The sequence below is a fragment of the Tenrec ecaudatus genome, chromosome 2 (assembly GCF_050624435.1).
Source record: "Tenrec ecaudatus isolate mTenEca1 chromosome 2, mTenEca1.hap1, whole genome shotgun sequence".
Classification (NCBI taxonomy): domain Eukaryota; kingdom Metazoa; phylum Chordata; class Mammalia; order Afrosoricida; family Tenrecidae; genus Tenrec; species Tenrec ecaudatus.
The window spans coordinates 35,916,503-35,929,307 of record NC_134531.1 but is presented as its reverse complement, the minus strand read 5'-3'; the positions used below and the strand labels follow the sequence as shown (position 1 = coordinate 35,929,307).

The following is a 12,805-nucleotide window of genomic DNA, read 5'->3' as shown; positions in this document are numbered from 1 at the left end:
ATCTTAATTGGAAGGAACCTTGATGACATAGTGGTTAAACATTGGGCTAATAACTGCAAGGTCAGCAGTTTGAGACAACCAGCCTCTGTGGGAGAAAGATTGGACATTGCTCCCTTAACAGTTGTAGTCTGGAAACTCACAAAGGCAGTTCTACCTTGTTCTGTATGTTCACTGTAAGTTGGCATCAACTTGATGGCGGTGAGTATAGCTTTTAGTTTTTTGGAGTCATATTTGGAATGGATATTGATGGGCAGAAGGACAGTCTACCACAGTGATGATGGTGCTGGCTGGTAGATGCATTTGAATCGGTTCCAACGCATAACAGCCCTAGCTAACAATAGAAACACTGCCCGGTCGTGTGACGTCTTCACAAATGTCGTCATATGTGAGCCACAGTGTGCTTGCTGTAAGATGTGTTTCTCTGTGATGAAAGGTTGCTGGTCTGTTATGATAAAGAGATTCATTTATGCAGCGGGACAAGCTTCAAGTCAGACCCTAGGAGTCATCCTTTTAGCTACTTACAAACAGATTAAGATCTTTTTTTTTTCTGTCCAAATTAGGTTGCTAGGATCCAGCTTCAGATACAAGAAACACTACAAAGGCAGTATTCTCACCATTCTTCTGTACAGGATGCAATTTCTCAGCTGGATTCTGAGCTAATGGATATAACTAAGGTAATAAATTGAGTGAAATTCCTATCACCTAGTCCCTATAAGTACCTTGTCCATGTTACCATTTGTTTCGGGACAAGATTAACTGATCCCCACAGATAAGTCACCCTCGGCAGCATGTCCCTGCTGCACCTGGCTCCGAGGCCTTTCTAGACCTGCCCAGTCAGACAGCTGTCATCCTCTTGGTGCAATAGTTAGAACCCCTGCCAGCTGATTCATGGCCTTGCTTCTTAGCTTTGAAAAAGTCACCTATCTTTGCTGAAGTCTCCCAAGCCTGCCCCACTTTCTACCCTTCCTGAGTAGTTGTTGGACCTGGCTCTGGTAACTAACTGACAGGCTCTGAGATGTGTCAACATTTCCATGACCCTTCAAACCTCAGTTTGGACAACAACAATAAAACAAATGGTGATGCAGCATCTCATTGCTTACGTACTGGAATTTATTTAAATGTATTTCAACATGTTAAATGAGGAATCATCATATAGCATAACATCACATTTTTTTAAATTTAGGTAAAAACTCATGTTTAACTTTCACTAAATACTTCAATTTGTATCTGGGTGCTGCCCTTCTGATTGGATGTTTTAATTTTGTGATTTCTCACAGCTTTATGGGGAATTTGCTGACCCATTTAAACTTGCAGAGTGTAAACTTGCAATAATTCATTGTGCCGGTTATTCAGACCCTATATTGGTGCAGACACTTTGGCAAGAAATCATAGAGAAAGGTAAGTGTTCAGTTGTAGGGGTATGAATATCCATTCTTTAGGAATTTGGTGGTGGCATGGGACTACTATTGACTCATACTTGCGGAGCTCATCAAAATTGTACCCAAATAGAAACCCTACTAGGTCCGTCCTACTCTGTCCAATAGGGTCACTCTGCGTTGGACCTGCTCAGTGGTGGTGGGTTGGTTGCTAGAGGATGACAGATGAAAAGAAGCCCCACTTGTATTTGGAAGGCTTTGGGCTAAGTCTCATAACCACTGTCCTGAGAAGATGAGAATATATCTGACCTTAGTCACAGAAACTCACAATCTGCTCATTCTATTCATGGGAATATCAGCAGTAGGGTATTTTAAACCTTGAAACAGAATAAAACTACCAGTGTAAAAATTCTACAATAAAAATAATTTGGGTTTCTAACGGCAAGTCAGGAGAGCCTGAGTTGGAAAGTTTTTAAGCACTCGGCTGCTACCCAGCAAGCCAGCAGTGTGAACCCAGCGTCGCTCTGCAGGAGAAGATGTGAACGTTGGCATCCCTAGAAATCCTGTAGAGCTGTTCTACTTTATCTTGCAGGGCAGCGTTGAGCCCCAATCAGCCTGTTGGCGATGGGCTTGAGTTTTAGGCTTACCGACCAGTCTCTTTCTTACAGAACTGAATGATAGTGTGGCGATGAGCTCCCCAGACAGGATGCATGCTCTTAGTCTCAAGATTGTGCTTCTTGGCAAGAGTTATGCTGGCACCCCTCGTTTCTTTCCTTTAGGTAAGTCTGACCCTACTTTCTCTGTTTGGGTGGCTTTCTTCACCGATGTGATATAAATTATTGCCCTTCGCAGTTAAATAGAGAGTTGCTCAGTTGCTGTGTAGCTCAAAAGTTTAATTTCACCCTTCCAGAATGAATGACCAATCAAGAATAATCGAGTATGTTGATGAATAGGTGGGTATGAAACATTCTTTAACAACCTTCCATCTATAGCTAGCTCTGTGTCTCGGGTTAGTGCTAACAGATCACAATCCGTTGTATCTTTTGTGAAAAGTAAAAGGGCTGGTTTCTGTGCAGGGTGGTCGGTGATTGGCGCAAGGCCTCTGTTATATTGATGGCATAATTTCTTCAAAACAACAAATAGATGTGTTGAGAAATGTAATGATTTGAACCACTTTCTCAACCAAATATACTAATTGTTACTTGGCTGGCTCTAATTTGTGAAATATGAGCTACTTGCCAACCTACATCTTCATTATAGAATAATAGAAGCAATGTGAGCATATTTTTATCATAGAAAGTTAAGCACTTTTGTGTTACTGAAACATTAACACAATATGTTTTCTTCAAATCAAAATTCAAATCTGTTTACAGACCGTACTATTTTATTATATATTGCCTGGACCACGGTCAGAAGTAAAACGACTACCGCAAGGTCAGCAGTTTCAACCCCCCACCTGCTCCACAGGAGAACGCTGAGGCTTTCTGTTCCTGTGAAGATTTATCGCCTCAGAACCCCACCGGGGCAGTTCTGCTCTGTCCTGTAGGGTTGCCATGAGACGAAAGCAACTCAGTGGCAATAGTTCTAGTTTTGGACTTTTCATAATTGCAGTATTAAAAGTTCTACCCTTTTATTGATTAGAAAAAAATTTAAATGTAAAAAAGTAAATACTCATTTCTTTACAAATATTCTTAAGCACATAAACTTGACACTTTTAATAATGTAAAAACTACATTATACAATGCCTCTTTTGAAGGTATTTCAGCTTGGCTTAGATAATTCATTTTTAAGCTCAGTAAAGTTCAAAGTAGCAGAATCCTTCCTTTGCCTATAGAAAACCCATGACAAATAAGCTTCAAGAAGTTGCAAACTGGATCAAAATTACAAGTGTGTAGACTTTGTATTGCCAACATAGCCTTTGAAGGGTTAATGCTGGTTAGACCCAGATTCAGGAGCCCTTTTCAGAGATTCCTTTTGTCCATGCCATGCTCACTAGTTAGTCTCACTTCTCAGGTATTAAAAATAATACCTGTGTAGTTGCTGTTAAAATCTTATGTTAAAAAAAAGTTTAGATCCGGGTGCCCCCTCCAAAAAAAAAAAAAAAAAAGTTTAGAATGTGAGGGCAATCTGGCTGTGACATCTGTCACCCCATTGGATCACCAGGGTTGATTCGGCTGATCTGGCTGGCTAGGCGAGTGTCCCCTTCCTCCCTCACCGCGCCATGTGCGTCCCTCCTGAAGCCACGCGCTCGGTTAAAGAGGACGACCTTCCCCGATGGAAGGAAGACCGTCCTTCGGTCAAGGGTACACGAGTAGCTGCGCTCCCCTGCTAGAACCTCCAAACGAGTCTCAAGGCCCATTTGTAGGAGAACGTAGGGTAGTCAAGCTCCAGACACATCCAAATGAGGGGCTGCATGTGGCCGTCTGCCTTTCTTAAAAAAATAAAAAAAGTTTAGAATGGGGCCACAATTAAAACCTTTAAAGTAAATCACTTAAAATTCTAGGGATGGCAAGGCATTAAAACACATTTACTATTTCTGAAATCAGAATGGAGTAGCCCTTCTTTTCCAGAAGGCTGTTAAACTGAAAATACTAGCAAATAGTGATGCAGTTATGAATGGTCTCTATTCTTGTGCTTTCCTGTATTCTCCAGTCTCTAAAAGGTCTTTTTAAAAACAACTTTAAAATGTGAAATGCAGTGGTTTTTTTATATTCACAGAATTGCAACCATCTCCACACAATCTAATTTCAGAACACTTTAGTCATCCCCCAAAGAAACCCTGGACCCATTAGCACTCATTCCCCATTCCTCCCCATCCTTCAGCTCTCTAAACCCCAAAACCAAACTCACTACCATCGAGTCGATTCCGACTCTCAGAGACCAGGATCGGTTTCTGAACTGTGATGGTTTGCAGGAGTAGAAAGCCTTGGTTTCTCCTGTAGAACTAGTTGTGGGTTCTAGCTGCAGCACTCGTAGCTATCAGCCCAATATAGAACCACTATGCCACTAGGACTGCCATCCTTCAGCCGTAGGAATCACAAATCTACTCTTTGTATAAATGTGCGTTCTAATATATATCTTGCTTTTATTTTTCTTTATTTTCTAGTGTAATACCAATAATAAAAATTTATGAGTGGTTTCACAGCTAGATGTTCAAGCTGAATAAGGGTGGGAAGGAGAATGAGACCACACCTAAGAATATAGATAAGTCTGACAGCATATTTCTATGCATATAGTTAAATATACCCATGAATGCAGCAGAGCATACAGTGGTAAAGTAGTGAGAACTTTTAGCCATAACCAAACACCTTCAGCCAAGGAGACACTGGGGCTTAGGGCTTATGACCATAGTCCTGGGGAAAATCTCAGTCATGTGGCAAAATATAGCCTATAAAAACAATGTTCTACATCCTTCTTTGGTGGACAGTAGCAACTGGGGTCTTAGAGATGTGTGAGCAACTGCCTATGGTGCAACTATTGGCTTCTCCCCATTTGTCACAAGAATGAAGAAAGTGAAAGGAAACAAATAGTCTGAAGAATTTATAAGCCGCCCAGACTCTGAGTTTGAGACACTGCCTAGCTATCAGTACTGGCCAATCTGGAACAGGATCACAATACAGGAGGTCCTGGATACACTGGGAGAAAATAGAGATCAAAACTAAACTTAATATAGAAAGTTCAGGCTTACTGGTCTGGTAGATGCTGAAGGAACCCCTTATTAAGACACCTCTCCTTCCTGAACCTGAACTCACCCTGTGATAAGCCTATAAGGTGAACAGTACTTCTGGAAACAGCATATGTCTTAGGACAATCAACAATAGTAGATCAAAAGGGCAACATTGCCCAGGGATACCAACGAGAGGGCTGGAAGGGGCAGGAAAGCAGGAATAGTAGCAGTAAACTGAGGGAGGAAATGAAAAAAATGCTGTTACTTTGTGGGAATTGTAGTCAGTGTCATGGAAAACCAATTTGCTCCATAAACTTTCACCCAAATCCGAATAAAAACTTGTTTTTGGTTTTTTAAAATGTCTAGAAATGACTGAATTATTAATATCTACTTTTTATGTCGAGTTAAACATCTAATTTCCCATCTTTTCTCCCCAGATTTCATTGTACAGTTCTTAGAGCAGCAAGTTTGTACTCTGAACTGGGATGTGGGCTTGGTGATACAGACAATGAATGAAATTGGAGTTCCATTACCTAGACTACTGGAAGTCTATGATCAGTTATTCAAATCGCGGGTAAGGAAATCCTAAATAAACTGAAATATTTACTTAGTTGAAATTAGCAAGATTCTTCTAGATAAAGGAATGGATGTTTTGATAACATGTTTATAAATATCTAATACAATTGCAAGAGAGATTTGCTTCGTTGGTTATGTATCAATTCATCACGTTTCAAACTTTCCTAAAGACCTGCTTTGCTGATGTGATAAAATTAACTAATCCTGGAATATTCATAAACATAATGTATGCTTTACGTTGGTAAAATAGGCTAACCAAAGGCATGGCCTAGCTAAACACATTACTTTTTTGAATCGTCGTTTACTTTAAATGAACAAAATACTGGTATAAACAAGCTGGGTTAGGAACATCTGACACATACTTGCATATTTTCCCACACTTTGAAACAATAGGACCAACCCCTATTTGTGAAAATACTCATCATCACCATCACCATAACTTGCTGCATGTGTGGTTCTTAAATCACTAAAGCAGTGTTTCCCAAAGTGGACGATACTGCTCCCTGACGGGGCGGGAGAATGATCCCAGAAGGCTGCAAAAGCAGGGGCCTAGACTTCATCCTGGATCATGGGCTATAGAGGCAAATTGCCAGGGCACGGAGTAATTTTTTTCCCCTGAAAGTGTGTGTGTGCTCTTGTGTTTGGGGCATGGAGGGCCTAGGTGAAATAAGTTTGGGAACCTGTTTACTAAATTATAAATTAAGGTTGAATAAAAGGTATTTTTTTCTGACCTACAGATTCCATTTCAGGACACACTTAGGAATATATCTTTTTCATAATCTAGAGATTGCTTATTTACTTATTTTAACTTCATCTAAAATATCAATACTTAGGATCATCACCATACTGAGCACCAAGTGTTATCAGATTATATTTTGTAGTTTTTCTTCTAAGGCTAAAAAAATCCAAATAAAATCTGTGTTTCTAACCAGAAAACAGCTCTACCAATTCAAATGCCCTGCCCCCATATACTCGAGGAAAAGCCAACCCAAATATCAGCCAAGGCACCTAATTTTGCCACAAAAACTGCATTAAAAATGTGCTGGAAAACTCAGCTTATTTTATTGGGGGGCTCGTACAACTCTTATTACAATCCATACATATGTCTACTGTGTCAAGCACATTTGTACATTTGTTGCCATCGTCATTCTCAAAACATTTGCTTTCTACTTGATCCCTTGGTATCAGCTCATTTTCCCTCTCCCTCCCTAAACCCCCCTCCCTCATGAACCTTTGATAATTTTTTAAAATTATTATTTCATTTTTTTTCCTTTTTAAAAATCATTTTATTAGGGGCTCGGACAACTCTTATTACAATCCATACATACATCAGTTATGTAAAGCACATCATCAATTTCAAAACATTTCCCTCATCAATTTCAAAACATTTACTCTCCACTTAGGCCCCTGGCATCAGCGCCTCATTTTCCCCCCTCCCTCATAAACCCTTGATAATTTATAAATTATTATTTTGTTATATCTTACACTCTTAGACTTCTCCCTTCACCTAGCTTTCTGTTGTCCATCCCCCAAGAAGAAAGTTATATATAGATCCTTATAATCGGTTCCCCCTTTCCACCCTATCCGCCTTCCACTCTCCTGGTATCACCATTCTCACCACTGGTCCTGAAGGGATCATCTGTCCTGGATTCCCTGTGTTTCCAGTTCCTATCTGTACCAGTGTACATCCTCTGGTCTAGCGGATTTGTAAAGTAGAATTGGGATCATGATAGTGGCGTGGGTGGGAAGCATTTCGGAACTAGAGGAAAGTTACATGTTTCATTGTTGCTATACTGCACCCCGACTGGCTCGTCTCCTCCCTGAGACCCTTTTATATCCAGTTGCTTACAAATGAATCTTGGGTCCCTACTCTACACTCCCCTTCATTCACGATGATTTGGTTTTTTTGTTCTTTGATGTCTCATACCTGATTCCTTTGACACCTTGTGAACACACAGGCGGGTGTGCTTCCATGTAGGTTTTGTTGCTTCAGAGCTAGATGACCACTTGTTTACCTTCAAGCCTTTAAGACCACAGACACTATATCTTTTGATTGCCGGGCACCATCAGCTTTCTTCACCACTTTTGTTTTGCACCTGCTTTGTCTTCAACAATCGTATCGGAACGGTAGTCATTTCTGCATAATCGCAATACCATTTCTAGTATCATTCAATTATTAGCTGTAAACAGATATTGAATTTAGAAATCAGGTAATAACTGTTGCTTTATATAGCAGTAAATTTTACCTTGGACTTTGATGACTGCTTTAACTTACACAAATGATTAAAATTTAATCAATATAATTTCCCTGACAAATCATGATAATATATTTTCCTTATAGGATCCATTCTGGACCAGAATGAAGAAACCACTTCATCTTTTGGATTGTATACATGTACTATTGACAAGATACGTCGAGAATCCTAGCCAGGTCCCAAATTATGAGAGGTAATTGTGAATTGATACTCTATTATAACAAAAACCTTTAATGTTTGTTTTTTAAATCATTTTATTAGTGGCTCATACAGCTCTTATCACAATCCATACAAACAGCAATTGTGTAAAGCACATTTGTACATTCGTTGCCCTCATCATTCTCAAAACACTTGCTCTCCACCCAAGCCCATGGCATCAGGTCCTTGTTTTTCCCCCTCCCTCCCCACTCCCCACTCCATCATGAACCCTTGATAATTTATAAATCATTATTTTGTCATATCTTGTACAGTCCAACGTCCTTCACCCACTTTCTGTTGTCCATCCCCCAGGGAGGAGGTCACATGTAGATCCTTGTAATGGGTTCCCCCTTTCCAACCCACCCTCCCTATGCCTCCCAGTATCGCCACTGGTCCTGAGGGGTCATCCGCCCTGGCTTCCCTGTGTTTCCAGTTCCCATCTGTACCAGTGTACATCCTCTGGTCACAAAATTAACAAATTTTGAGAGAATAGAGAAAGATAAGAAATTACAAGGAAGTATAGGAGATGGTAGTCACTTGTGTACATCAGCAAAAACTATTCGGATGATTTTGATCATGTCTGAAAGTAGGACATTTTCCCCACTTTTTACCCTTGTCTTGATTTCTTTGGCCAGTGAAAGGATATAATCAACAAATTAGTTCTAAACTCCTGCTTTGGATTAGTGACCTAGAACCAAGAGGATTCTAACTGTAATTTTTGATGTTAGTGGCTATCTCAAGGGATATTCTCTGGGGAAAAGCAAGAGAATTTTCAGTATTGACATTCATAATTAATAACCAACCCTCATTCTCACAGTAATAAATGATGGTTATGTGGTAGGCACTTAACTCATAAGTTCCCTTCTGTTTTCATGTATTTCTCATTTTATCATGCATTTCTTTACTTGTCTCAGATTCTAAGTAATGTCAGCAGAAGTTGGGGGAAGTGATTTGGGGGAACATGTTTCTAAATATGAAAGTGGTTCACCAAGTGTCTTTTCCCTTACAGAAGAAGATTTACAAACCTCTGCCTGGACGCTGTTTGTGGTTATCTGGTTGAGCTCCAATCTATGAGCTCTTCAGTAGCAGTACAAGCCATCACGGGAAATTTTAAATCTCTCCAGGCTAAATTAGAACGGCTTCATTAATTATTGTAATGTATTTTCATTCCTGCATTTTGATCTGTAAAATAAAAGCTCAGCTGGGTCCTGATATCAGGTGCTCTAAATCTAACTTACAGTTAATTATTTTAATAGTCATATGTTTCTAATAAGTGGCTAACAACACTATATTTGCAAGTGAATTCTTTTTTATGACTTTGTTTTTAATAATCTTGTTAAAAACACAGCAGTAAAATTATGATAACCCATAGGTAAGAAATACTCAAATTCAAATGTTTTATTGCAGTAAGAAATTGAAAAAATTTAAATATATAAGCCTTTTAAAAAATGTTTGTTAATTACTTTCAAGTTAATACAGGGATATTGGCATCAGAACTGAAATTAGTTAGCCGAACCGGTCCATGCACGGAACTGGCTTCTACAACTGACTTTTAAATAGGCAAACAAATACTTTTTTTTTTTAAACTTTCTTTAAAGTTTTGGGTTCATCCTTGGAAAGAAATTGTCTCCAATTATTAATATTGCAAAAATTTTCATCATTGAAGATTTATGCATACTGAGTTGTTTGGAGCAGGTAATAATCTTATAAACAATATCCTGTGTACCAAAACCTACCTGGGAAGCAGCTCTTTTCCCGTCATGTGTACTCGCCTAGCCTCAGACCCGGTGACTGCTGACTGCTTAAAGCTGTGATGCTCCAAGTCAGATCATCAAACCAGCAGCAGCAACACTTGGAAATTTGTTAGAAATTCAAAATCTCGGGCCTCATTCAACTTTTGAGTCAAAAATTTGTTAGAGAATGAGGTCCAGCAGTATGTGTTTTTAACAAGCTTTTATAGGGACTGTGGTCCTCATCCAATTTTAGGGCCACTGTATTAGGGGATACTATGGTCTTGCATAGTTTTTGAAGTAAACTTCCTCTCTGATTCCTCATCAATAACCACATCATAGCTTTATCCAAGACACAAAAAATATGGCGGTAAGTCAAAAGTACATGTATAAAGATTTCAGTTCATTCATGTGGGTTTATTCCAAGTAAAAACCTGCTTCAGCACGGCTCTGTGTTCAGTGAGTGACTACAGACAAGTTCTCTCAGTTACACACTTGTCTTAGATGTGGCAGGGTGACTTCCAAAAGAGATCCAATCAAAGCAGTGACTTCTGAGGGCCTCTGCCAGCCACTTCAATGCAGGGCAAAGTAGCAGCTCTGAAAGTTAGGGCAATTGTTTTGGGGGATTCCAAAGACATTGTCTTGATAGATTTTCTTGAAAGCCAATTATGGGAGCTTAAGTTGAAAGAAAATTGAAGACCGATTTGGGTAGGGTAAGGGCCAGCCAGGCAAATGGCTCTGTGGAGTTTTGTTTTTCATCACTACGATGCTCCTGTTCATTTTTCAAGGTAGCAGAATAGAATTCAATGGGGGAAATCTTCACCTTATATGCCTTACAGCCCCTTATACTTCTGTTTATGCCCCAAACACAAAGAATGTTTAAAAGGAACATAATTTGCGTCCATCAAGAATGCCCAAACTCCCGTTTTCATGTGTAAATCAAAGAGCAAAGAAACACTGCCACCACAAGCGTATAGAGCTAGATGGGAAATAATCTCATCATATTTTGGTATGTTTGCTTAATAAAGACGGTGCTTTTATAGCAACACTCTTACTTTTATATAAAAGGTTATGAATGAGATCTGTTCTTAATTACATTTAAAATTTCAAAGCTAAATTAAGACAGGTCCATACAGTATTTAGGCTTCTCTGTCAGAGAAGGAGCCCTGCTAACTACTGAAAGGTCAGCACTTCAAACCAGCCAGCAGTCTATGGGTGGGAGGGAAGTGACACTTTGCTGGCCTTGTCTAATTTATAATAAGTTCCACACGGAGCAGTTCTGTTCTGTCTTACAAGATCCCTCTATAGGTCCTTATGAGTCAACTCCTGTCTATGATGGTGGTATAGTAGTGCAAGTCTTAAGCTGTTTAAAATGATTTAAAATATAGATGCATCAAATAAAGGTGATACGATTAAATTTATTTCAAGAAGTGGTTTAATTGTTTCAGAGTGAAGGTAAATTTGCATAGTATTAAAGAGCTGATAGGAGTTTCCTTAAGAGAACTAGATGCTTGTAACTGGGAATACATGTAGCAGAGTTTAAATCCAACTGTTAAAAATTTTAAGAATCTTAACTTTTTCCGGCTGTGATTACTTCGCCACAAATTCATGCCTCTCGCAAAGGATCTCTTTCATCCCTCTCCAGAAGAGGAGAAGAGGAAACACAAGAAGTGCCTGGTGCAGAGCCCCAATTCATACTACACCGATGCCAAATACCCAGGCTGCTACAAAATCACCACGGTCTTCAGCCAGGCACAAACAGTAGTTGTGTGTGTTGGCTGCTCTACTGTCCTCTGTCAGCCTACAGGAGGAAAGGCAAGGCTCACAGAAGGATGCTCCTTCAGACGGAAGCAGCACTAAAACACCCTGAATCAAGATAAGTAGGAAGCCATCCCAGTAAACCCATTTTCGATTAAAAAAAAAATTAAGAGTCTAAAACATTGGAGAAACATAAAGGAGCTTCAGTGTCATGGGAACAACGTGAGTGAGAGGGCAGAGAAGGCACGGTCACAGCACGTAGCAGAGCAGGAAGCTGCACTCCGTCCCTCCTTCACCTAACGGTTTGTAAAGTCCATTTTGAAATGCTGATTCTCTTTATTTACCTTTTCCCAAAATCCTGAATTGCCTTTTCTACACTTATCTCTTTTACCTGTCATCTTCTAATTTATAGTAATATTTAATAGAATGTTAAGGGTACCAGTACCATTATTTTTATACGTTTTGATTCCTTAAGTTTAGCTTTTTTGAATATGTAAAATGAATGTCACATCAGCAGTTCTGTAAATTAAGATTCTGCTATGTATGCATAAATGAAGGTCTTGTTCAAATACTGTAGATGTGACTCCAGTCCGACTGATTATGATTGAATGATTGAGTGGCAGCAGAACTGCTGCATAGTGTCTGTTCAGACATCAGAGTCCCAGCAACAGGTGTTGGCATTTGGTGAAGTTGTTTTAGTATACCTGGAATTGTTTCTTTACTGTTTTTATGTATAAAACATATAACACTGTATACTGACATTAGAATAGTTCATGTTAGATATGAACCATCTAACTCCAGACTTCATACAAATTCAGCTTCATGACAGACTCGGGAAGAGAATGTGTTAAAAATCTAAGGGCTGCCTGTAAAAGGGTGTTCAGAGAACAAAGTACATAAAGTCCTACTGTAAATGTTAAGTGACACATGACTGCAAAATACTTTGTTATTTTAAATACGTTTACATATAAACACTATGTTACATTTAAGCTTAGCTCACAGTATTAAGGTTAGACCTTGAAAAGGGATGGTAAGCTTACATAGGTAAATGATCTGTAAAAATCAGAAGTTGGAACAGCCCCTTTACCCTAGAAGCAGCAGATGTTTGCAATCCCTTTTAAAGGGCCCAAGCTCCCTAAGTGAGAAGAAATTGTATTCCCACATTTTTCTGAAGCTTTATAACATTTGTGAGAATGGATAGCATGCTAAAATGGGTTATTCAATTCTGCTTCCAAAAATTCTGAT

The 12,805-nt window shown here is 39.2% G+C and overlaps 1 protein-coding gene across 1 annotated transcript in view; it reads left to right on the top strand.

Moving 5' to 3' along the window:
- The window catches only part of NUP155 (nucleoporin 155), a 57,862-nt gene extending 48,580 nt beyond the window's left edge, over nucleotides 1-9,282 (top strand). Inside the window, exons 30-35 of the mRNA XM_075540951.1 lie at nucleotides 561-674; nucleotides 1,278-1,398; nucleotides 2,045-2,155; nucleotides 5,481-5,617; nucleotides 7,961-8,067; nucleotides 9,082-9,282. Coding sequence (XP_075397066.1) covers nucleotides 561-674; nucleotides 1,278-1,398; nucleotides 2,045-2,155; nucleotides 5,481-5,617; nucleotides 7,961-8,067; nucleotides 9,082-9,220 — 729 coding nt within the window. The 3' untranslated portion in view covers nucleotides 9,221-9,282. The remainder of the gene's footprint in view (nucleotides 1-560; nucleotides 675-1,277; nucleotides 1,399-2,044; nucleotides 2,156-5,480; nucleotides 5,618-7,960; nucleotides 8,068-9,081) is intronic.
- Nucleotides 9,283-12,805: the final 3,523 nt, after the last annotated feature.